Source organism: Lagenorhynchus albirostris, chromosome 12 (assembly GCF_949774975.1).
Source record: "Lagenorhynchus albirostris chromosome 12, mLagAlb1.1, whole genome shotgun sequence".
NCBI lineage: Eukaryota > Metazoa > Chordata > Mammalia > Artiodactyla > Delphinidae > Lagenorhynchus > Lagenorhynchus albirostris.
In genome coordinates, this window is record NC_083106.1 from 49,629,658 (window position 1) to 49,656,866 (window position 27,209).

A 27,209-nucleotide genomic window follows, 5' to 3' on the forward strand; every position below is an offset into this window, starting at 1 on the left:
TGAAGGTTGTATTTGTATGTGGTTGTTTTAAATCATATTTACATTTTTTGGATTCGCACTGTAGCATTTTCTTATTGGGTCCCCCCCAACAATCCCCCGTGAATTTTAGAAATTGAGTATTAGGGAATTTAAGAAGAGAAGAATCTTATACATCTTCCTACCCTTATCCTCTATGCACAGACAAGAAAGAAAATTTCCCGCAAAATTCTATATATTATTACAAATACCCAAATATTTTAAAGATAACTTTATACAGGATCTGGCACAATAAGGATGTAAACAAAATTATCACTACATTACTAAAATCTGATATATTTTGTTTAGGGTTGGTGAAGAGATTTTATCTTTCCTTAACCCAGGACAGTCTATCCTGTTTTATAACTTGTGCTCTGCTCTGACATTATATAATTTTTTTAAAAAAAGCAAAAAACAACAACAACAAAAAAAAACACTGAAGGTTGGACTGCATTGGTATCTGGATCGGTTGAGTCCTTACCTTTTTGTCTGCTTTCTGATTGGCTGAAAACTGTTGCTAAGCTTGTTTTTTGTTCTTCGGGAAAGTCAAAAGTTGAATGTGACCTATTTGAACTGTATCCTGCTGCTTTTGACTCTGCTTTGCTCTTTCTCCGATCCACATACTTTTGTCTGCTATCTTTTGAAGTTTAGATTTTTTTTAACCCATCAATTTGTAAATTTAGAGTGCAGTATTTTAAGGTTTTAAGATTTTAATTGTACATTTGTAATGCACAAATTAGAGTACAGTGGTTTATTCTTTTTTTAATCTGGTTGAATACTTGAAAGTTGAATTTTCTGACATTTAAAGCACGTTCTAATTGTAAAGAGCAAATACATTATTTAAAGACCTGCCTATTACAAACACAAAAGATTATTTGGATATCAATAATATCTTTATTGTTAATAACAATTCCAAAGTGCATCACTGAAGAATTTATTAGGTCACCTTTTTGTGTTTTAGGATAAAAGCTATTATTGATCATATTGGCATGTATGTCACTGAAGGATGAGATTGACTTTATACATGTTTTCTGGAGAAAGGCTAGAAGGATTGACAGTCCTTTCAGTTATAGACCAAATCCGGGACAGCCTAAATAAAAGTTCTACTGGAAGCCAAGTTTGGTTTGTAATTCAGTAAACCATAATTGAACTGTTGTGATTCCAAGAGCCTTTTCTCTAAGGCTCTATTTGGCATTGATGGGAATGAGACTTTGAATTAGATTTCCCCGGCACTCTTTTAGAACCAGCAGAAATCCTGGGAACATTCTCTGAGCCTTAAAGCCTGACTCAAGCCTTGGATGAACAACATAGGGAGCTACAGACTAGCATGGATTCTCCAAACCTACTGGGAGTTCTAGTGTACAGATCAGGAGATGTGGCATGTATATAAAACAGTGATGTTCAAATGTGTTATTGATTTTTTTTTTGTCCACATAGTCTTTAGTGAAACAGTATTACCAGAATTCTCATTTATATACAATATCTAAAACTGGTGTTTTATTAATAAATGATCTCTTTAAAGTTTGAATAAGTAAAGTTAAATTATTTATCAAGCCAATTAGTAAGAACAATGAGCTTATGTTTTAAACAAACTTGAAATAAAGGGGTTATGGATTATAGTTACAGTATTTCTGTATTTTCTTGTATTCATAATATCAGAGAAATCTGGACTGACACAGCAAAGTACCTACATGCTGTAGCAGCCCACTCACTACTATAGTTTTACTCGAGCAGATGCAGGCAGGCATGAATTTTTTAGAAGGCCAGACACACAAACTATACCCTTCCTCGCCACTGACAAATTTACAAGAATGTTCAAACATACACTCACAGAGATGATGGAAGAAGCTTTATTTACTCCAGTATCTAAATTATTATTTTGGTGGTTTCCAATGCATTTGCTGTTTATAGATGTTTGTAGGTTACCTTGAAAAAGAAAGCTCAAATATAATATTTCATAATATCTCTAAAGTACTTATAAGAAATACAATTCTGAAATCACTGGTAATGTACAAAGAAGCCTGGTATAGGAGGAAGCCAGGTTCTGTTTAGCGTAAAGCATATTAATTCTTGATAAAATCAGGAATTATATTAACAGAGTAGAACTTTAGAGCTGAAGTAAAGTATGAGAGATCATGAAGTTCATTTGCCCTTCATTTTAAATTTGAGGGGACTAAAACTAGAAGGGTTGTTAAGAGATTGCCATACCTTCTGGGGTTTTGGTTTTGTTTTCTTATTTGTTTGTTGTTTTGTTTTTTTCCTCAGAGTTGGACATTAGTAGATGACTCCCTATTTAATGATCCCTGACAGAATCCCAATCTATTTGCCAATCTGTATGACTTATATGAGGTTTAAGTCTAAATAAAATAGATGTCCAATCTCAAATTAAGATGTTTCTGCTTGTTCATAGGATTTAAGAAATTAAGTGCATATAATTGGTATTCAGTAAATATTTATAAATAATGAATGACTGAAGGGTTTACGTATTATTAAGATTTCTGTTAATTGGTAAAATAATAGCACTGGCATCCATACATAAACCTATGCCGAAACATACTTTTTAAATTAGAGATATAACAAGTTAAAAAAGAATACTACCTTCTCCAACTTGTAATATCTGAATAAAATCCTATTTTAGTGTTTCTCAATTGCCAAAAATTAGGAAAATCAGATTTTCTATTACTACAAATGAAATGACCTTGAATTCTGTTCAAACTTAATCTCATATAACAAAACAAAACAAAACATAATTTTTAAAGTTGCATTCTTTTTTTGAGTATTCTTAGCTAAATAGAGAGATAGTAGTGGTAAGTGAAAATAAATATATTTGTTGAATTACAGTGCCCTGAATGTACCCACATCCTTTGGGCAGAGGGAATAATGACCCACAGAGGTGCAGTGAGGATTTTGGAGGGCAGAAGAACAGATGAGAAAATCCAGTGAATGGCATTTAATTTCTAAAATGCTTAGTAATATGCAAGTAGTTTGTAGATGTGGCCTTGTACTTTGTGACGAGGTTAAGGATCTACAACTTAATACCCTCTTGAAAAACAAGAGATCTCAGAAGGAGGCAAAGAAAGAAGGTGGTTTAAAGGATTAAAGGACCTACAACTAAAGATTATCACAAAGGAACTGAGTGGGGGGGTTCTTTGAGCTGTTAGAAAAGCATATATTGTTGAACTCTATTCACAGCTTGGTAGTACTAATCATCGTGAGGGGGCATGGATAGGGAGGTCAGGATAGCTGTTATAAACAAAAAATAACTTGATTAAAAGATTTTAGAATATTGTCATTAGGATTTTGTTTCTTTGAATTAAAATTATCTCTAGTTTGAATAAAACATTCAAAATTCAGACGTGATTAAGCAGATGACTTACTAATATGCATTTAGCCTAAACATTTTAACTGTGGGTAAATTCAGTTTTATAAAGGAAGTAGACACTTGAGAATTCAGTTCCATGAAGTCTGTGGGCTCAGGATAAGTTGAAGATATTAGGTTTGATTTTAATCTATTTTGAGAAGACAATTTTTTATATTATGCCAGACCAATATATTCCTTGGACGTAAAATTATAGGTTACGTATTAAAACCAGTTATTGCCTTGTGCCCACAAACAGAAGCATTTTGAGAATTTAAAAAGCATTTTCACATATGTTTTTAGGTACAGATGAAATCCAGCTCCTCAAAAACTATTTTTTTTTAACATCTTTATTGGAGTATATCTGCTTTACACTGTTGTGTTAGTTTCTGCTGTGTAACAAAGTGAATCAGCTATATGTATGCATATATCGCCATATCCCCTCCCTCTTGAGCCTCTCTCCCATCCTCCCTCTCCCACCCCTCTAGGTGGTCACAAAGCACTGAGCTGATCTTCCTGTGCTATGCGGCTGCTTCCCACTAGCTATCTATTTTACATTTGGTAGTGTATATATGTCAATGCTACTCTCTCACTTTGTCCCACCCCCCACCCCCGTGTCCTCAAGTCCATTCTCTACGTCTGCATATTTATTCCTGTCCTGCCACTAGGTTCATCAGAACCATTTTATTTTAACATATTTATTTTCTTTTTTTTTTTTAGATTCCATATATATGTGTTAGCATACGGTATTTGTTTTTCTCTTTCTGACTTACTTCACTCTGTGTGACAGACTCTAAGTCCATCCACCTCACTACAAATAACTCAATTTCATTTCCTTTTATGGTTGAGTAATGTTCCATTCTATATATGCGCTGCATCTTCTTTATCCATTCATCCGATGATGGACATTTATGTTGGTTCCATGTCCTGGGTATTGTAAATAGAGCTGCAGTGAACATTGTGGTACATGACTCTTTTTGAATTATGGTTTTCTCAGTGTATATGCCCAGCAGTGGGATTGCTGGGTCATATGGTAGTTCTATTTTTAGTTTCTTAAGGAATCTCCATACTGTTCTCCATAGTGGCTGTGTCAATTTACATTCCCACCGACAGTGCAAGAGGGTTCCCTTTTCTGCACATCCTCTCCAGCATTTATTGTTTGTAGATTTTTTGATGATGCCCATTCTGACCAGTGTGAGGTGATACCTCATTGTGGTTTTGATTTGCATTTCTCTAATGATTAGTGATGTTGAGCATCCTTTCATGTGTTTGTTGGCAATCTGTATATCTTCTTTGGAGAAATGTCTATTTAGGTCTTCTGCCCATTTTTGGATTGGGTTTTCTGTTTTTTTGATATTGAGCTGCATGAGCTGCTTGTATATTTTGGAGATTAATCCTTTGTCAGTTGCTTCGTTTGCAAATACTTTCTCGCATTCTGAGGGTTGTCTTTTGGTCTTGTTTATGGTTTCCTATGCTGTGCAAAAGCTTTTAAATTTAATTAGGTCCCATTTGCTTATTTTTGTTTTTATTTCCATTACTCTAGGAGGTGGATCAAAAAGGATCTTGCTGTGATTTATGTCATAGAGTGTTCTGCCTATGTTCAAAAACTATTTTAAATACAATACAGTATATATGCACGGCCTGCCTGAGAAATATATTCTACTTGAACATGTCATACATTAAGTATCTTCCATTACCTTTTTGGTTTTTTTTTTTGAGTTGGTATTTCTTTTTTGTCCTTCTTTAAAACCTTCAGTAACTCCTAAGAACATATGGGATAAAGACCTAACTCTCAGTTTCCCACTACACTCACCTTTTTCTTGAACCTCATCCTATTCCAGATTAAATCCATTCCTTCTTATTTACTTCAACAACAATGCTGAAAAGTAATTAGCTTCTAAAAGTCGTAATGAATGAATTTTCCCACCTAACTTTGATATCTCAACACTTTCTTTACGGTCACTTCACTTTAGAGAAGCCTCAGGGTGTTTAAAGCCAGACTTGGTTACAAAATGTTCATGAATTTGTCAAACTATGGTATGTATACAGGCAGTGTCTGACTTGTAAGTACCTGCCTGACTTAACAAGTTAGCCATATGTACCATTGCCCAAACCTATATAGTCACTATCTTGGTAGTGCAGGAAAACAGGAACAGAAAAATCAAAGGAGCTTGGGAATATCTGGGGTTCCAAAGGGGAAGATGGGAAGAGACTATGAAAAACAGAATTTGCTTGGTAGAGCTGGAAAGGACAAGCTGATTCCCAAGCAGAGCCTGCCTGTCTGCCTAAATAGTGACCCCAAAGCCTCCAAGAGTGTTTGTCTAGATGGCCCATATCTTTTATTATATGAATATTGAATTTGAAATTCATTATTAAGTTTTCAGTTGAGTTAAGCTTCTTTTTTTTTTAATGGAAACATCTCTGTGGAGTTCACTCATTCAATACACTCTTATTGAGGGTCTACTGTGTGCTGGGCACTAAGATATCAGAAATACAGCAGTGAACAAAAAGACAAACATTCTGATTTTATGGAGCTTACATTCTATTGAGACAGACTAAATAAATAAATAAATTAGTATGAGATGTCAGTCCCTCATATAATAAGTGTGAGTTAGTATAAGAAGCCTGTTTTCTTCCTAATACCTACCAGTTATTCTAAGAAGAATAGGGGTAATGTGAGGAGCAGGTAGGAAGTTGGGTAAACTCTATTGAGGGAGCTTTGGGTAGCATGAAGTTACCAAAGGTCTGGGAAGACACTGAGAGGAATGACAGGGGTAGAGAAATAGAGGAGAGAAGCTCTCAAAGACCAAGACCACTCATTCCATGATTTCTTTTTTCTGTTTTTTAAAACCAGATCTCACCCTGAGTATGAGCAAGGGAGATACATTTTTCTTTCTTCCTGCCCTCTTTTCTTGCCATCAGAATCAAGAACTTAAGCTAACATACCATTATTGACATTTTAAAAATATTCATTAAAGGAAGCAGCCCAGCTTCTGCTGCTTTGGATTCAGACAGACCTAGGTTCTAATCTCAGTCTGCATTTGACTACTTTTACAACCTTGGACAAGTTACCAATATTTTATGAGTTTCTGTTTCACAGATTTGTAAAATAGAAATAATTGTATCTGCCATATAAGTGTAAAGTTCTTAGTGTCTGATATATTGGTCTTATCATTAGCCTGGAAAACCTGACCATGATTTAACATGCTTATTCTTTGAGGGAAAGTGATTTTCTAATTTAAAACCACTGACACTATTTGGAATACTACTTGTTTACAAATATGAGTGATGGTCTGTTTCTAAAACCCTATGTAGAAATTTAAAACTGTGCATTTCTAAAAGAAGAAACCCTAAAGGAGAGACAGATAGCAAAGATTTGTCAACGTTCTTGCTCCTTTATAAGTAATATAATTCTAAAAATTAAATTGAAGAAGTGAAAAAGTAGAGGACAAATAAGAGAATATAAAATTAATGTTCAGTACTAGAAGGATCTCAACATACCCAAAACGTGATGTTGAAAGGAAAAAAGTGCTTAGCAGGCAAGCTATATATTAAAAAAAAACCAGGAAGATATCAGCTAGAGGAGAAAAATCTTGACAAAATTAGTAAGCAGAAGTAATCTTAAAAACCAGCATTCATTCCAAGTAAAAATGTTTTAAATGACAATACGGCATTTTTTTCAAGAATGCTTAAACCACATAAATCTAACAAATCCCACTCCCCCTCTTAAAGGAGTTCTTTGGTTTAATGGCTAAAATCATGGCTATGTGTATCTAACCAATTATTAAATATAATTTCTAAAGAATAGATCTACAGATCTATAGTACTTTAATTCCTTTAGTTAATGAGAAAATTCAAGATTTAATATGTGGTCCATGAAAGTGTGATTATACGTTTTGGCCTGATTAGTATTCTTTCTATTAAAATATACATATTCTTTTTCATTAGGTGACTATATTTTTTAAAGTCTAATGGATTTAGGGAAGCCACTTGGTCAGGAGAGCATATAAGTTGAGATTTATCTCCTAAATTTCAAAAACAAAAGTATGAGGCATCATTTCCTTTCTCAAGAAACTTATAATCATGTTGGAGAGACAAATCCACCTTCATCCCTACACTTTGTTTCATTTCCATTGTTCTTCACATCACCCTCTTGCCTTGACAGAATTGCCTCAGCAGCCTTCCTAGCTCATCTTCCTGCCTCTAGTTTTGCCTAAACCTTAGCTGAAATGCAAATTTGATGTCATTCTACTCTTTAAAACTTTTAGTAACTCCACAGTACTCTTAAGAATGAAATTTATTGTCCTTAATGAATCTTAAACAAGGTCCCTTCTTACTGTTTATGTTTTACCTAAACTTCATCCATTACTCTCCATACCCTGTGCTCTAGACCCCAGTGAACTTCCTTTATTCAGTTTTCCTAACGGACTACCACTCTCAGTCTTTCCCCTGCCTGTGGGCTTTTGCACATGCTGGTTTCTTTGCCTTAGAACTCTGTCTTTACTCTCCCAAACACTCCCCCGATTTTCTTGCCAAGGCCTCTCTACTAATCCTCTAAGCCCCCTAGCTCAGATATCTCTTGCTTCTGGAAGCCCATCTTGAACCACCAGGCCACGTCTGGACTCTCAGTGCCACATAGCTCTCTGCTCAGATCAAGTCATTTGACACACCACTCTTTTACATGGGTGTAACATCTCGTTCTTGAGAAAATTAGAGTTGAGACCATTCCTGCTAATGACAAATGCAAAAACCTCACTTTGATACAGTTTGAGTAGGTTTACCAAAACATTTTTATTTTTATATTTATTTATTTGGCTGTGCCTCATTGCTTGTGGGAGCTTAGTTCCCCGACCAGATATTGAACCCACACCCTTGGCAGTGAAAGCTCGGAGTCCTGACCACTGGACCACCAGGGAATTCCCAAAACATTTTTAGAGGAAAGGAAATATTTCAGATTTACTTCTTGGATTAGATGTCAGGATTCTTCATCGAAGAAAAAAATGTTGAAAGGAAATGTTTAAATAGCAGATTTTGTAAATAGCTGCTGGCCTATAATGATAGCCTGTGGTAAATATCAAAAATATAGTCCTTTGCAATTACTAATCGGTGCTCAGGAGGTTTACTACATGCTTAGCACTGGGGGTTCATTAGGAGAAGCACCTTCAGGACATCTGGCCTACTCACGTAGTAAAATCTTTGGAAAATATAAACTTTTTATTAAATGATTTGGAACAAAGCATTTCCAGAAGTGAGATCTACACAATGATATTTGCAGGTCAATACAGCTGTTGGAATTCTTGGTTAATAGATTTGGAGGCAGCTTTTTTATGTTAGAGAAGAGAGTGACTAATTCACAGTTACTGCTCTATCAAAAAGAGCAAAAATCAGTACTCTTTGAAGACCTTAAGTCAGTCTTTATAGAAACCATAAAGGAACCTTGACATTTAATGGCTTGAAAGGGTCTCAGTAAGGACTGAATTAGAATATATTAAAATTATTTTTCTTTTTATGTAAGGCAGCATCAAAATAAACTGAAACTTTCAAAGAAGGAGGAGGGAGGGAGGGAGAGAGAGAAAAGAAAAAGAAAGAAAGAAAGGAAAGGAAGGAAGCAAGGAAGAGAAAGAAAGAGAAAGAAAGAAAGAAAGAAAAAGAAAGAGAAAGATCCTAATTGGAGCTTCCTATTCAATTTCAACATGTTTCTTCAATAAATATTTATCAAGCACAAAGTATCAAACATGAACATATATATACATACACACATATACACACATATATGTATATATACACATGTGTATACACAGTTTGCAGTTCTAATTTGCATTTAAACCATTTTTGCATTAGCTAAATGCATGCTTTTTCTTGCCTCTCATTAGAAAATAGAAAGGTAAACATTCTCCATTTTGTAAATGATATTTTAATGTTACAGACAAGGTTATGCCCTACTAGACAGCTAACCCCCACTATTTTATTCCTTCCAGAAGATAAAATCACAGCTCAACTCTTCTAGAGCCAGTCATTTTTCACATACTTCCCTCATTAAGTAGCTCTATAGCTCACAACCCCTACATCAAGTCCATTTATGTTTCCACGTTATTCATCTACAACCAGTTTATCTTGGAGGGTATGTCATATTGCTGCAAATTGGATGGTTTACTGGGTTTATTTTTGCCTGTGTGTTTGTGGCTGAGTGGGCATCAGATTAGACTGTTTTTGTGGCTGTGCTCAGAGGAAGAGAGCTTGGACGTCTCTGTAACCTTTTCTTCTATGTCAATATTAACCTCAAATTGCTTTTCTTGACCAGTAAAAATATTTTGGGTGCTTTAGCAATTTACAAAAGCAGTGTATGAGAACATATAACATCATTTTATTTATCTGGAGAAGATAAATAAAAAGTAACCATTTTTAACCTGCTACTTTTAAAATGTGACACTTTAAGAGCTCAAAGAGTAACTCAGTTTTCTCTGAGACATTTTAACCTCACTCCTAAGACTGAAACTTATTTTCATTTATGAGCCCTGGTTCTGTGTCTGTCAGTATTATTGACTTAAACTCTGCTTGTTTCCTTCTATCAGAATGTTCCAACTTTTTTTTTTTTTTTAACCTGAGCATGTAAGCCTTTGAAAATACGGGGCAAACATGCAAAACAAGAGACCTAATTTAGGAGTTAATTTTTTAAAAAGAAGTTAATGGAGCCCTGTAAGGAAATAGTGTTGACACAGGACTTGAGAGATTTGTGTTCCAGATCCAACAATGTCAGTTATTGGTGTTCCTTTATGACCTGTTTTCTCACGTTCCTCATCAGGTTTCAGAGAGAGATTCTTTCTTTAGAACCTAGGGCGCTTATAAGGAAACAATTTTAAAGCTTTCGAATATACTTGTGAAGAAAAAAAATTTAGAGATCTGCTACCAAGGCTTATCTGTGTAGGAGAGTGATATTTATAGTTTCTACATAGCTTACCCAAAATAATTTTACATTGAATATGGGTCATGGTCCCCTACTTGTTTCTTCATTCTGCGGCCCAGTAGGCGCTGTTTGGGCATTATTGGAAAGAAAGAAGGGAAATTTCAAAAGTTCATAAAATGTGAAGCGAATCGGGGTCAGCCTAGAGGTGGGTTGCTGTTTGGCTCTAGGTAAATGGACCCGAGCGGGTGGAGGGAGGGCAAGCTTTCAGCTGCTGATGCTGGGACAGGGACACTTTTGCCTTTCAACTGAAACCCGACGGCTCGCGCTGCATCTTCCAGCCGCAGTGCACGCACAGCTCCCGGCGGACCGAGCCCATTCCGACCCGAGGATTAGCTCCTCGCGGGAGTTCGTTCCCTAGAGGTTGTTTCTCGGCCGGCCGCGTAGCCCGCCCCCCGCCAGGGCCCGCTCCTCAGCGCCAAGGGGGCGGGGTGCCGCGGCGCTGCGAGCCCCCATTGGCGCGCGCGGCTGCCGACTCGGCGGAGTGACGGAGGGGGCGGGGCCGCGTGTCTTGTTTGTTTGCGCCGTCCCGCCCCGCACTGCCTCAGCCGTCAGCACGGACTGAGGCGCTCAGCCCCTGAGCTGAGAGGCCGACTGGCGGCCCGGCCGGCTTTCGCCTCCTCCGCGCCGCCGCGGCTCCCTTGCGCGTCCGCAGCTGTCCTCACGCTGACATGCGCCTGGCCACAGCCGCGAACGAGGCGTATACGGCCTCGCTGGCCGTCTCGGAGCTGCTGGGCTGCAAGCAGTGTGGCGGGAGCCGCGGCCAGGACGAGGTACCAGGGCAAGGGACCGGGCAAGTGGGCGGGCGGGCGCCCGGCCAACTGCTTGGGCTGCACGGAGGTTGCGTCGCTTCCCCGCCCTCGCACCCTAACAGCTTCGGAGAACGCTCCCCGGGGAGGGCGCCGCTGGAGCTACCGCCCGGACGGCCGCCCTGCCCGGCGGGGCGTCGCAGGCTGGCCCGCGCCCCTCAGGTGAAGGGGCGGCCAGTGGTGTTGGGGGGGGCGTTTGCCACCGAGAGTCGTCCCCGGGCAGAAAATGTTGCGGCTGGGAGGGACAGCTGCCTCGGTCATTTAAATGGAAGTCTCCGAAACGTAAATAACGTTGTCTTCTGTACAAGTCTCCACAAGCCAGAAGAAACCTAACAAACTCTAGTCTCACGGTAGAACAGCCTGTGGATTTTTTTCCCCCTCAGCGTCTTGTCAAAACACATTATTCGGGGACCCTCACTCTCTTCGCCTCCTACTTTAAAAAAGAAAGAAAAAGAAACATATTTCGGTCAGTTAAAAATGATGTTGCCTAGAATAAGTATGTACTGCCAGCTCTATGACGTTATGCACAGCGTTTACTCTTGTATTAAACTATCTCTTTTTGTGTCTGAATTGGCCTTCAGAAAGAGCTATTTAATTGTAACATTTTGTATTTTTCCTAAGTAGCTGCAAATAGGGCACCATTTGAGAGTTACTAATACACCTTTAACTCAAATTTGAAACTTTAAAAGGCTTTAATTCAAAAGGTGGCAAGGGAGAAAGTAGAGAAATAGTAATTAAAATCAGAATGTTTTAAGTATTGACTTAAAGAAATGTAAATACGAGGTAATTTCTCTACTGTACTGCCCACTAAAATGACTCAGTGTTAGTATTTATATGTATATATATTTTTTGTAAATGGAGTCTAACCATGATATACTACATATATTCATATAAACTTAAATGAAGACACTTTCTCCTGAAGGTTGTAGAACACCAAATGCTTTTTCTAGATTTTAGCATTCATGGAAGGCTATAGAACACCAAATGCTTTTTCTAGATTTTAGCATTCATGGATACATAATGTACTCCTTGTTTCCAGATAATACAACAACCTAAAAAGAGTCTCTTAACTGTTGCTTTGAAACTTTATCATAGAAAAGAGTGTGAAAGTGTTGAAATAGAATTTACAGTTTCTGTTTGCAGGCCGTAACAGATCTGTTCTCATTTTGAGCCTCAATCATTGTGCTTGAATCTGTTATTTCTGATGGTATTTGTGTGCAGAATCCTGGTTTTTGCCCAGATCTAGAATCTCTAAATATAGCCATGTCAACTGGAAGATACAGATACATTTTATCAATAGCTTGCACATTGATTACAGAGCCTATGGGATTGTGTTCGGGACACCAGGAACCTTTGTATAGTTGTATTTCATTTTTAAAACCTTCAACATGTGGGAAGATAAATTAGGAAGTAGTGCTTTATAGGAAAACTATTCACTTTACAAAAGAATTAATAACACAACTCTTTCAAATAGCAAGCTTCCACAGTGCCTTTAAATTAAACCCTTTCCAGGAATGGAACTCCTGACTAAAGTATAGGGCACACATATGGCCTAAGTCAGCCTTACAAAGCCAGTACTTTGAAGTCAGTGAGTTTTTATTTTTCTAGAATGTATTTCATAGAAGACCAGACACTGGAAAAAGAGGTACCTGAACTTTGAGTATTTCTAAATTCCCTATAAAAGAGTTAATGACAATTTTAGAAGAAGCACTAGTACATGTCGTTATAATAGGAAGATTTCTTTATAATGCTTCTAGATTTCTTCATTTCTATTTAAAAATTTCAAATGTCAAAAGGCTAGCACCCAGCTATAGGCAATGATTCTCATAAATAAGGAAGAGTGGGATGGGAACTTTTACTTTTTACACAGCATATTTTTGCCTTGTTGAAATGTGTTTCAAACAGAACTGCTTTTGTAATTTTTTAAAATATCAAAATTAATATTATTGTGATTATCAGTATTAAGACATCTAGACAGTTTAATAATGTACCAAGTGCAGTGAGAAAAAATAAAATGATTGAAGTGATCTAATCATTTTTACTTTTCAACTAGTTTTGCATGTAGATAGACACTGTAAGCCAACAAATGCTCTCATTTTGCACTTGTGGCAAACTGTTCATTTTTTTGGTTAAAGATATTCATATGGATTCATAAATGTATCTGAGAAATTTGAAAAATCTGATTAGAACAGTAAATTCATAAACACAGATTCATACAGTGATACATTACATACATTAGTCATTCTGTGGTGCTGTCAACATTTACTGAGAATTTTCATACTGTGAAAATTAGTGTGTTAGTATACACTGTAGAGGAAACAGATATCGCGTCAGAGATTTGCAGCAATGTTGTGATGGCAGAGGCTGTTGCTATGTCTTCAAAGATGCTGATTAGGAGGATTGTTGAGAGGAGAAGACTGTTAGTTCCCATGTTAGATTTCCCAGCCACACCTTCACCAAGAGCCTGTGAGGTTTGTGCTGTGGTTAGCATTTCACAACAAGGCCATTTGCTGTTGGCAAGTTCTGCCTCCTTGAATTTAGATTGGCCAAAATTTGTTCAAAGTCTGTAATTCAGTTTCTTACAGGTACATATGAAGGCACAATTGAAGGAACCTTTAGGACGTTATGAAGTGCACTTAGTTTGGCTTACGATCACTCCATTGAAGACCTGCAGTGCCTTATTTTTTTTTTTGTAATCAATACCTGCTAGAAAATAGGGTAGCAACTAATTTGTCATGTGACTAGGAAGTGTTTCAAAAGTGAGTTTTCCAGAAAGTTGAAACTTTTACCCCTTTAGAAATCAAGAATACTATTGTATAATAATAATGGTATCTAAAAAGACCTTTAAGTATCAAAAGCTCTTTTAAAAAAATTTATTTACTCATTTATTCATTTTTGGCTGCATTGGGTCTTCGTTGCTGTGCACGGGCTTTCTCTGGTTGCGGAGAGTGGTGGCTACTCTTGGTTGCGGTGCATGGGCTTCTCATTATGGTGGCTTCTCATTGCAGAGCACGGGCTGTAGGCGCGCGGGCTTCAGTAGTTGTGGCACGCGGGCTCAGTAGTTGTGGCTTGCAGGCTCTAGAGTGCAGGCTGAGTACTTGCGGCGCATGGGCTTAGTTGCTCCGCGGCATGTGGGATTGTCCCAGACCGGGCTCGAACCCGTGTCCCCTGCATTGGGAAGCAGATTCTTAACCACTGCGCCACCGGGGAAGTCCCTCAAATGCTCTTAAAGAGGAGCTTTTGAGAGTAATTAATTAAAGACACCAACTCTAGAACCAGACTTCCTGGCTGTTTTCAAGATAATTGTCACCTGTTTCCTTTTCCCATAAGAGCTCAATTTGTGTGCTGTGGAAGGCTAGACGGAATCAATGACCTGCTTCCTGACAGTATCTGGATTAGGATAAATTGGGATGCAGTTTCAGAGTTCATAAAATTCTATTTTACCTAGAACTAGCCATAAGTAAAATAATGAAATTGGAGTCTTAAATATCAGAGACTCCGTTCCATTCCTTTCCTTTCTTCAGTTCTTCTATTCTGTCCCCTGCTTTGTTAGACTGGTACGTCACCAAGGAATGAATGTGATCTTAACAGTAAGAGGTTCTTAGCATAATAGGTTTATAGTCCGTTCCTGAGAATGTTTGCTTTTTCTTAACATCCTGTTTTAAAACACATAATTTTTCATAAAATACATAAAAGAATCAATTTCTAAAGGAACTGGAAAAGAAAGATTTGACCTTTGAAGGCAAGGAAGAGGGGAGACAGTGATACCAGTATGGCCACTAAATTTGGCTACAGGGATAGACTTTCAAAGACTTGAGAATGAGAAAGGACCATTGGGAAAGACCTTTGGCATGCCTATAGGAAAATATTCCATTTCTGAAACATTAATAGTCACTTTCTTGGAACTGTAAAGCTATTGTTTTGTAAGTTTGATATATAAACTATCTATTTGGTATAGAAATAAAACCAAAACAATATACTTCAACCTCTTTGTTTTGAGGCCCATGTGCTAGGAATCTGGTCTTATTTTTAAAAAAATAAACACACACACATACACAATCCACATGCTGCTAATGTATTTGTAGGATAAAGTCCTAGAAATGGAATTGGTAATTTTTTTCCCTTTCCTTACAAATAGTAACATAATATATACATATTATATACTTTGTCTTTTTCCCCCCACATAATATATCTTGGAGATCTTTTAAAGCCAACTTGTATAGAACTGCTTCATTCTTTGTGAGGACTTCATGCTATTCTAGTCTATGATCATACTAAACTTTATTGAAACAGTACTCTATTGATGAGCACTTAGGTTGCTTTATAAAATCTTGTACTACTAGAAACAAGGTTGCAGTGATTATACTTTTACACATGACATTTTAGAAATGTGGGTATAGGGTAATGTTTAGGATGGAATTATTGATTAGGGTATGTAACTTTTAAATATTGATCAGTATTTCAGATTGCCCTCCTAGAGGTTGTAGTAATTTATACTCCTTTTATGTTTCTTGATATTTTTTCCTCACACTTCAAAACACTCCCATCAGAAAGTATAAGCAATGAATGGCTATTTCTCCACCCCCTCTCCAACACAGCCTATCATCAAACTTTTTGATCTTAAGCAGTATTTTAGGTGCAAAATTGTATCTCAGTGTTTTATTGTGAGGGTTGATCATTTTTTCAGCCATTTATATTTCATTTTCTTTGAACTGTCCATGTCCTTTGTTCATTTTTCTGTGAGGTTGTTGGGGGTTTTCTTAGTGATTTGTCTTTATGTATTAAAAAAATTTAGCCCTTTGCTATATGAGTTGCAAATATATGTCCAAGTTTTCTGTTTGCTTTTGACTTTATATGTATATTTTTCCCATATGAAAGTCTTTATTTTTATGTCATCAAATTTATCAATCTTATATTTTATGATTTCCTGGTTTTGTGGCATTCTTAGACCTAAGTCCACAGGTATTTTCTTCTAATACTGTAATGTTTTTTATTTTTGTTTTTTACACTTATATCTTATTTATTGTGGAGTAAAGTATGATTTAAGCCTCCAATTTCACTTTTTTCTGAGTGGCTCTCCAGTTGTACCAAAATCATTTGTTGAATAATCCATTTCTCCTCCTTTGAAATGCCACCTTTCGTATACTAAAGTCATAAGAATAGTGTCTCTTAGGTAGAAAATGAATAATAAACCCCTGAAATGGGGTGTTTGCTAAAATGCATTTTGTTTAAATAAGATAGTAAAGAACTGAGAAGGGGTATTGATTTTTAGCCTTAAAGTCTTGCCCAATATATTTTGTTAGAAATATATGTAATTAAATCAGAAAGGCCAATAGAGTCATCATTTTATATAAATGGCTGCATTTGTGCCAAGATGATGTATTGAATAGCAGGAATGTGGGTTTTTTCCTTGCATTTATTGTAGGATATTAAAATTGAGACACATACATGGCTGGGCCAGTGAATTTAGTGCCTCCTCTAATGAGGGGCATGGTTATTAGACATTACTGTCTTCAGTATAAGTGTGGAATTATCAGAGTAAGAAATCACTGACCTCCAATACAAGATTATTTGAAACATATATAAAATTTTAGATTTAGTTGGCAAATCCACCCTACTTTGAATCTGAATCTTGAGTTCTCCTAATTAAGATTCTTTTCAATTTTGTCCTGCCTGCTTAATTTTTAAAAATCCATTCTGCTCAAAAGGTTTTCATTCACTTGGACCAGATTTCTTGAATTGTTGCCACATGTTCTTCTCTGACTGCCCCCTCCCCCCTTTTTTTCCTTTAAAAGGAAAGCATCTGGTTTATATCATGAAGGACTTTTGGAAGCAGTAGAGAGAGGGTAGAAATAATATTTGTATGTAATTATATAAGCAAGGGTTAATATTTAGTTGTTAAAGAAGGAGGGGGTTTTTTGTTTAGAGACTAGAGTGATAGGACATGAGCCTCAAAAAGAAAAAAAAAAGTCTGAATTACATTTTGGTTTTATTTCTATTAGCACACTGTATTGAGGGAAAAGATGGAAGCCTAACAGTAGATTGTCAGTTTTTGTTAACCACACCACACTGTCACATAAAGTATAGAATTCTAGGTTCACTATGTCAAAAGGCAGAAAACCATTTATATTTTAATTAGTTGAGCTCCTCTAAAATATAATATAAGCAAAGTTGATGAGATCCTATAAACTAAAAATTTAAGGAAAACTCACAAACAAAATTAATTTCTCTAAAATTGTTTTACTCAAGCACAGAGAAACCATGCCCTGTACTACTTTCTCTTTTGTGGATTTAAATAGCTTTTTTATTTTTCATAGTATTTCTGTTCTTGTGAAGTGTTATTATAGATGTAGTAATAATTATACTTCTTTCAGTTTAAGACATCTAGGTAGAGGTTATGGCTTTTTCATTTCCTGACAAGATGCACAGGGATTGATATTTTGGTTGGTTGGGTTTTGGATGTACAAACACATTGGTCTTATTTTGTATCACTGACAATCCACAGGGTTGGCTGCTATGTGCTGAACTTTCTGTTCTAGACTTTCTGCCAAGTACTTTATGCAAAACTCTGGTTTTAGTGAAACAGGTTTTATTGTTTTTAGTCAGAGTTGTATTATAAACTGTTGTCAGCTATGTGATGCAAACAGAGGATCTGGTATATATATATGGCCATGAAAATAAATCACCAGAACAAGCCAGTCTCTGTTCAACTGGCTGTTTTTCTCTCCCATTCCTGTGGCCTCAGTTCATGTTGTTTACTGCTGGAGGCCTGAGATGGTGTAGTTTTCTTTTCTAGGAACTTGGAATTAGAATTCCTCGACCACTAGGACACGGACCAAGCAGATTCATCCCAGAAAAGGAGGTATGTTGTTTGTGAAAGTACATAGTGAACTGTATGCTTTTAAGGAAAAGCTTTCATGACCCACATCTTCGCATCTGAACAAGTTGTTGGTCAACAATATGCTCTACACAAGTTAATCATCATGTTTTGGCAGTGAATATGTGGGATTAAAAAGCTGTTATAGTCATGTTGATTTCTAGTATTTCATGATGCTTTTCTAACACCCATATTTAATCAAGCAAAGGCAAGACTTTTTTCTGACCAATAATATGCCACCTGCTTATATTTAGATGTTGCTTAGGTGTGCCCATAAGCCGAGTTACTTGGTCTTGGCCAACTCCACAGGCTGGTATCAATGCTAGATTGGATCTTTAATTCTAAATATGTAAATGCTCCTATACTTTGTTTTCACAGGGATTGTTTACTGTTAGTTAATTTTGGTTCTCTGTAAATTGAGGGAGAGTAGGTGTTGTTAAAAGGAAAGGCATTAGAGTCTGTTTGCAAGCTCTGCAAATTTGATAATCTAAATCTGGGTTCTGGATTTAGCTCTGGATGTCTGGATTCTGGTCAAGTCTGCAAGCAGCCTATCTAGATGGCCTTTAATGTCCGGCCTTTGTTGTTTTTCCCCTACTACATGATATGTGACTCTTTATTCTGCTATCTTGCAACAAGTTGAGTTAAATTTGTAGAATTATAACCTCTCTTTAAGCCAAATTTAATCTGCTTCTAGGTGACACTTAGAGTGCAGTGCATGCATATTCCTTTTTTTTTTCCTTCCCCTGCATGTTTTCTTTCTTTTACACCAATTTACAATTTCTGAAACCATGGTTTTCCTCTCTTTCATACAGATTCTCCAAGTGGGGAGTGAAGACGCACAGATGCATACTTTATTTGCAGATTCTTTTGCTGCTTTGGGTCGTTTGGATAATATTACCTTAGTGATGGTTTTTCACCCACAATATTTAGAAAGTTTCTTAAAAACTCAACACTATCTACTGCAAATGGATGGGCCATTACCCCTACATTATCGGCACTACATTGGAATAATGGTTTGTAAACATTCAGTGAAAAATTCTTTCTGCCTGCTTTATTAATCTTTTTAAGAGATGGTTAATGCTTCAAACACAGGAATAAATACTTATATTCTAACTTCTAATCGAATTCCTGTTAGGTAGTATCTATTTTTCCTCTTTCTAAATAAGTACGCTGTCAAATATAACAGAAAAAGAAATATGTATTTACACTCTGTTGAGAACCATTTTCTATTAAATACGAGAATAAAGTAGAACACAAGATTATTTCACTGATAGTTCAGATTGACATAAGTGGTGGTACTCATGTTCAATTTATAAATAATATTCCATTGTTTTATGGTTGGCACCTTAATTGAAGTTTCTTCTTAATCTGAGGTTCTGACAGTAGGTATAAAATTTTTCTAAAGTTCAGATACTTTGATCAGATATTTTATTTGTTCTTGGGATATTTTTGAGGTGCTTTCTATAGTGTATGAATTTTTAAATGTTTATATGAAAACTTCATTTCTGTAGTATATGGAAAATTTGAAAACATACTAATCAAAAACTTAATTAGCTGTTTTGCATATTGTAAAGAAAAAGATTTGTAGTTGTTCAAGATTTTAATATGTGTAATTAGAATAATCTTTTTGTTTTCTCTTAAGGCTGCAGCAAGACATCAGTGCTCCTACTTAGTGAATCTCCATGTAAACGATTTCCTTCATGTTGGTGGAGACCCCAAGTGGCTTAATGGTTTAGAGAATGCTCCTCAAAAACTACAGAATTTAGGAGAACTTAACAAAGTGTTAGCCCATAGACCTTGGCTTATTACCAAAGAACATATTGAGGTAAGTAGAGAATATATCTAGGGTGTCATTAAAAAAAAAAAATTAGACTAATTTTTAGAGCAGTTTTAGGTTTACAGAAAAATGGCACAGAAAGTAGAGTTCCCATATTCTACCCCCGTCAACCATCCACCACCCCCCGCCCACACACACATAGTTTCTCTATTACTAACATCTAGTATTAGTATAGTACATTTGCTGTAACTGATGAATTAATAATGTCTAATTTACATTGGGGTTCACTCTTTGTGTTGTACAGTTCTATGGGTTTTGACAACTGCATAATGTCGTGTTATCCACCATTATGGTATCATAAAGAATAGTTTCACTTCTCTCAAAATCTCCTATGCTCCCTCTATTCATCTCTCTCCCCTTCCCCCTGAAACTACTGCTCTTTTTTACAGTCTTTATGGTTTTACCTTTTCCAGACTGTCATATAGTTGGCATCACACAGTATATAGCCCTTTCAGACTAGCTTGTCAGTATGCATTTAAGGTTTCTCCATGGTTTTTCATGGCTTGGTAGCTCATTTTTTATTGCTGAAAAATACATGTATGGATGTACCTCAGTTTATCCATTCATCTATTGAAGGACATCTTGGTTACTTCCAGTTTTTGGCAATTATGAATAAAGCTTCTACAAACATTCACATATAGGCTTTTTGGTGGACATAAGTGTTCAACTCAGTTGGGTAAATAACTAGGAGTGTGATTGCTGGATCGTATGATAAGCTTGTGTTTATTAGCTTTGTAAGAAACTGTCATCCAAAGTGGCTATACCAGTTTGTGTTCCCATGAGCAATGGATGAGCATTCCTGTTGCTCCACATCCTTGTCAGTATTTGTTGTTATCAGTGTTCTGGATTTTAGCCATTCTGATAGATGTAAAGTGGTATCTTGTGTTATCTTTTTAAAATACCATTTTAAACTAGTTTTATCTGGTTCTATTTATTAATAAAGATAATAGAATAAAAGTAGATGGACATTCTCTAAAAGAATCTACCATGCAGTAGAAATTCTTAAAAATACAATATATTTTTGGTGTTGTCTTTCTCTTTTTTTAGAATATTTATTTATTTATTTATTGGCCATGCCTCAAGGCTTGTGGGATCTTAGTTTCCTGACCAGGGATGGAACCCATGCCCCCTGCAGTGGAAGTGCAGAGACCTAACCACTGAACCTCCAGGGAATTCCCTAGAATATTTTAGATTCTTTTATGTAATTGAAGCATCTTTTTATCAAGGAGATACAAGATTTGAATATGATTAATGCAATGTCTGTTACATTGTCTAGTAATATAAAATTACATACTATAAAATAGATAATGAAGCAGAATGGACACAGATTTGTAAGACTTTGAAGAACTGTAGACTTTACCTTGAGCATAATTTTTAAAATAAATATAATTTGATGATTTAAGAATATTCAGAGTCAAGCTGTTCAAACCACTTTTTAAAAATTCCTTGAGGAGGCCTGATAATAAAGAAAAACAGGCGTATTTTACACAGTAGCTTCTACTTTAAACACAAATTCATTACATTTGGTTTGAGACTGCACTAACAACATAGTTAATGCATTCATAATCCATCATCTGAGATATGGCAACTGCTTTTAAACAAAATGTATTCTACATTTTTAAATCAGGATTTCAGAAAGTCAAAATAATAACGAATGTGTCGTTATCAGTTTATCTTAAGCTCTATTTGTGAATACATATTCATAAAAATTAGCAAATTCTGGGTTCTACATGCCTCAAATTGTAATTTTATCTTAAGTTTTATATAGTAACTAATCCTGTTTTCAGTAGGTTAAATACCAAGATGAACTGTATTCTTTCATCAATACCATACCCCAGCATAAAAATGTTCTCGTTTTTTTTCCCAAGGGACTTTTGAAAGCTGAAGAGCACAGCTGGTCCCTTGCAGAACTGGTACATGCAGTAGTTCTACTTACACACTATCATTCTCTTGCCTCGTTCACATTTGGCTGTGGAATCAGTCCAGAAATTCATTGTGATGGTGGCCACACATTCAGACCTCCTTCTGTTAGTAACTACTGCATCTGTGACATTACAAATGGCAATCACAGTGTGGATGAGATGCAGGTCAATTCAGCAGGAAATGTTTCGGTAAGTATCTATTATTTATTATAGGATCATCCTAAGAGTAATCACAGTAATTGCTGTTATATTATTTTTTCATTTGGCTTTTAAGAAAATCTACCCTATTAAGTCCAAAAAGATATTAGGCCCCCATACCTGTTCATTCAGCAAGTATTTATTGTCTGCCTCCAAATGCTCAGCACTAGTCTGATGCTAAGGGACATACAAAATTATAAGACCCTCTAGGAGGTTACATTTGAATAATTTTAGGATCAGAAGCCACCAGCAATGTGCCCCATCAGAGCCATCTGGTATTGAACAGCTACTGAGTGAGATGAGGGGAGACTGAGAACAGTGGAACTTGGTGGTAGAAACTTCCTGATGCTGATCACATCCTTTTGCACAGAAGAAACAGGCTGTCTTCTTAATTACTTTTTAGAAGATTTAATCAGCCTTGATCTGGAATTTCTCCTTTTAAAATACTTCATGTTTTAACTTCTCACAAATATATATAAAAGTGAATGTAAATTTATTAAAATGCTTTTATCTCTATTCCTTCTCTTCTCTGGCTTTTATATTTTCTCAGTTATGTTATTCCTTTGAAACAGATCAGAATGAGTTGAATTTTCTATAAGCAAATTTGAATTCTATATATGATGAGTCAAAATTCCCTCTGCATTCTTTAGCTGTAGTGAAAGAGAAAAGGGTTTATATTTCCAAATTGAAATCAGAGAAACAACATTACAGTCTTCTGAATACTTTGCACAGATTTTCTCAGTTGTATTATTTTAAACAGATTTGGACAGGTTAAATTTATATATTTGACTTTAACGTGTATTTGACTGTTAATGTATATTTGACTGTGGGCAAGTTATCTAACCTCTCTGAGCCTCCATTCTTTCATTTCTAAATGAAGGTCAAACACAAGGTTATTGTAAAGTTTAAATGAAATGTCTCTAAAGAGGTAAAAGGCAAAAAAAAAAAAAAAAAAAAAGAGGTTAAAAGACCTAGTACAGTGCTTGGCATTTATCAGGTACTAAATAAGAGGTAGCATTTACATATGGTGAGATTAGCACAGGAGGGAAAATCATGTTCCCAAGGTTGATCACTGTGCTGTGCTGGCAACGCCCAAGACCATCAGTTCCACCCTCTGTTGAGCTATCTGGATTGTTGTTGGAGGCCTGCATATGGCCACTGATTATTTATCAAAGCTTAAAGGTTATGAGATGGTCTAAGGGAGAGTACATCAGTTGCTAGGATGCTTAGAGTTGGATTGTTGTCCTTCCCCACCTTTGATTTAGTACAAGGCTAAAGAAAAAGTACTGTTCCTAGTTATCCCTTTATTAAATGAGATAATAGTGAAATAATAGAATTTTTAAAAACTTCCCTAGTAGATAAGCTCCCTGTTCCCAGGTGTTGAGCATTTTTTAGCAATAAATATTTTTAAATTAAGGTATGTACCTTGTTTTTTTAGACATAATGCTATTGCACACTTAATAGCCTACAGTATAAACAGTATAGTGTATAGTATAGTACAGTATACAGTATAATGTACAGTACAGTACAGTGTATTTTTGGCTGCATTGGGTCTTCGTTGCTGCGCGCGGGCTTTCTCTAGTTGCAGCGAGCGGGGGCTACTCTTGGTTGCGGTGTGCAGGCTTCTCGTTGAGGTGGCTTCTCTTGTTGCAGAACACAGGCTCTAGGCGCGCGGGCTTCAGCAGTTGTGGCTCGTGGGCTCTAGAGCAGAGGCTCAGTTGTTGAGGCGCACGGGCTTAGTTGCTCCACAGCATGTGGGATCTTCCCAGACCAGGGCTCGAACCTGTGTCCCCTGCATTGGCAGGCAGATTTTTAACCACTGTGCCACCAGGGAAGTCCCTAAACATAACTTTTATATGCACTGGAAAACCAAACAATTCATGACTCGCTTTGTTGCAGTGGTGTGGAACTGAACCCACAATGTACCTGAGGTATGCCTGTCTATTGACAACATGCCCAGTGTACACAGTTGATGCAAAAGCACTTATACTTTGTGTACCTTATTTAACTGATTGAGCAAGTAAAAGCTTAACTCTTAAATATTCAGTTCTGTTTTAAATTGACAAGTAGTGTTAAATTTTTAAAATTTAGCATTGATAGTAATATTATTACTAATTTTAGTAATAAAAGGTAAAACATTAGAATGTGTTCTTAAAATCATTTTTCTCTTATATTTTAAAATTTAAATATCTGTATATATAATAGGCCAAATAATTGTTGTTTTTTTGTTTTTGCGGTATGCGGGCCTCTCACCGTTGTGGCCTCTCCCATTCTGGAGCACAGGCTCCGGACGCGCAGGCTCAGCGGCCATGGCTCACGGGCCCAGCCGCTCTGCGGCACGTGGGATCTTCCCGGACCGGGGCACGAACCCATGTCCCCTGCATCGGCAGGCGGACTCTCAACCACTGTGCCACCAGGGAAGCCCCAAATAATTGTTTTTGATTCATCCATGTGCATTAAAATTATAAGAAAATCTTTTCTTATATTGTATTAAGATGCAAATTCTTATGAAACAGACTTAATAAAATTCAAAAGTTTCATTCCGTGTTTGACATATGTAACCTTAATTGCACTTTCTTTTCAGGTAAGTGATTCCTTCTTTGAGGTCGAAGCCCTCATGGAAAAGATGAAGCAGTTACAGGAATGTCGAGATGAAGAAGAGGCAAGTCAGGAAGAGATGGCTTCACGTTTTGAAATAGAAAAAAGAGAGAGCATGTTTGTCTTCTCTTCAGGTAAAAGCAACCATTACATAGTCAATAAAATGTCTGTTTTTTAAGAGAATTTAAATAAAAGTATCCTTTTTTATTGGAATATAGTTGATTACAATGTTGTATTAGTTTCAAGTGTACAGCAAAGTGAATCTGTTATACATATATCCACTGTTTTTTCAGATTTTTTTCCCATATAGGTCATTACAGAGTATTGAATAGAGTTCCCTGTGCCATACAGTAGGTCCTTATTAGTTATCTATTTTGTATATAGTAGTGTGTATATGTCAATTCCAATCTCCCAGTTTATCCCTCCCCCCTTTTCCCCCCAGTAACCATAGACTTGTTTTCTACATCTGTGACTCTATTTCTGTTTTGTAAATAAGTTCATTTGTACCACTTTTTTTAGAGTCTACATGTAAGCGGCGACATATGGTATTTGTCTTTCTCTGTCTGACTTAACTTCACTTAACATGATAATCTCCAGGTCCATTCATGTTGTGGCAAATGACATTATTTTGTTCCTTTTTATGGCTGAGTAGCATTCCACTGTATATATGTACCACATCTTCTTTATTCACTCCTCTATTGATGGACATTTAGGTTGCTTCCATATCTTGGCTATTGTAAATACTGCTGTAATGAACATTGGGGTGCATGTATTTTCAAATTATGGTTTTCTCCATATATATGCCCAGGAGTAGTGTTGCTGGATCAGATGGTTAACTCTATTTTTAGTTTAAGGAACCTCCATACTGTTCTCCATAGTGGCTGAACCAGTTTACATTCCCAGCAACAGCTGTAGCATTTACTCTTTGAGATAAGATGATGGCCATTCTGACCAGTGTGAGGTGATATCTCATTGTAGTTTTGATTTGCATTTCTCTAATAATTAGTGATGTTGAGCATATTTTCATGTGCTTTTTGGCCATCTGTATGCCTTCTTTGGAGAAATCTCTATTTAGATCTGCCCATTTTTGGATTGGGTTGTTTTTTTGATACTGAGCTGCATGAGCTGTTTGTATATTTTGGAGATTAATTCTTTGTCAGTTGCTTCGTTTGCAAATATTTTCTCCCATTCTGTGGGTTATCTTTGCTGTGCAAAAGCTTTTAAGTTTAATCCAAATATGGCTTTCCTTTTAGAAAGGTTATTGCATAGGTAGAAAAGGAAGTTATAGTGAAAACAGCACTAGACTAAGAGAGAGGACATTTGATTTGGGTTCTAATACTAAAATCACTGCTAATAAACTTTGTGAATATAAGTCATTTAACATTGAGTGCTTTTTTTCCTCTTCTTTAAAATGAGGAAATTGCATTCATAAAGGCCTGAGATTGCTTCCAGCTTTAAAATTCTATGATTTGTGAAAAGGAGCTACTTCTTAGATAACTAACAACGTAAATCCTTTATGTTTGGCCTTTATCAAATGTAGGCTATAGGATTTAATATGTAAACCAGATAATTTAAAGGAAAAAAGTTAATAAAGTGTGTCAGTGTATTTTGACAATAATAGAGTGGGACAAAGAGTATATGTTAAAAGCAAGTTTCTTAATAGCAAAGAAAAAATCAAATTTGTATAAATGGAGGTTGGATGTTAGCTTGAGGAGAAGTCTTTGATTTTATTTACTTGAAACTATAATCTCATCGACCCCTAAACATGAAGATAATCTGAAAAGGCTTAGAAGCAGTGCAGGAAACATTGTAAAAACAGTGACACACAGAACCTCTTTCCTTTGTTCATCATTTTAGAATTGTTTCTAGGACCTTTGAGCTGTTAAAGAGATCATTTTATATATTGTGTGACATTAAAAATAGTCCAAATGCTAAAGTTTAGAGCATAAAGTTTAAAGTTTATATTTGTTATCACCATAAAGATTATTCAAAAGGGTGTTCATACTTGGAGTACATACTTTTCAGTAGAACCTAGTATCTATAAACTACAGTCGGGACACAGAGGGAGAGAGGATCTGTGAAAGAGAGGAATTAAAAACAGAAAATTAACCATGAGTATTTTTTTAATAACAGAATCTACTTTTATTATATTCCATTTATTAGTAAGTAGGCTATTTCTCTTTACAGTTTTAAGACTTTATTTTAGTTGATATTGGTTACTCAGTGTCAGAGAAAGGGTAATCCTGTTTTTACTTGTTATAGGTAAAATGAATTTTAACTAGCATCCTGTTTTTGAAAGGCTTTCAGTGTTTTTTTTTTTTAAATTATTTCAGATGATGAAGAAGTTACACCAGCAAGAGATGTATCTCGTCACTTTGAGGATACTAGTTATGGCTATAAGGATTTCTCTAGACATGGAATGCACGTCCCAACATTTCGAGTCCAGGTAAAATGACAACTTGTTTTATGTACGTGCTCAATTAGAAATACCTCAATCTGACTTAAAATAAGAAAGAGCCATCTGGATTTGAGAACAGAAAGCAATGCAGAGAAAAATAACTCTTCTACGTACACGTAATTCCCTTAGGTATGTTTATTATATTGTTAAAGTTCATAAATCAGTTGCTCAGAATT

At 36.1% G+C, this 27,209-nt stretch overlaps 1 protein-coding gene across 3 annotated transcripts in view; it reads left to right on the forward strand.

Annotated features, from left to right (window-relative positions):
* Window positions 1-27,209, forward strand: part of SESN1 (sestrin 1) — a 107,364-nt gene that overhangs the window by 74,836 nt on the left and 5,319 nt on the right. For 2 of the 3 annotated variants that reach the window (XR_009543759.1, XM_060167400.1), the window contains exons 2-7: window positions 17,940-18,005; window positions 18,833-19,033; window positions 19,663-19,845; window positions 21,726-21,968; window positions 24,562-24,709; window positions 26,909-27,021. Coding sequence is in view for 2 of the 3 variants with exons in the window: in XM_060167400.1 (XP_060023383.1) it covers window positions 17,940-18,005; window positions 18,833-19,033; window positions 19,663-19,845; window positions 21,726-21,968; window positions 24,562-24,709; window positions 26,909-27,021 (954 nt within the window). In the remaining variant the exon portion in view is untranslated. Of the gene's footprint in view, window positions 1-10,891; window positions 11,108-17,939; window positions 18,006-18,832; window positions 19,034-19,662; window positions 19,846-21,725; window positions 21,969-24,561; window positions 24,710-26,908; window positions 27,022-27,209 lie in introns of those variants that run through there. The other variant, XM_060167401.1, reaches the window with a different exon arrangement.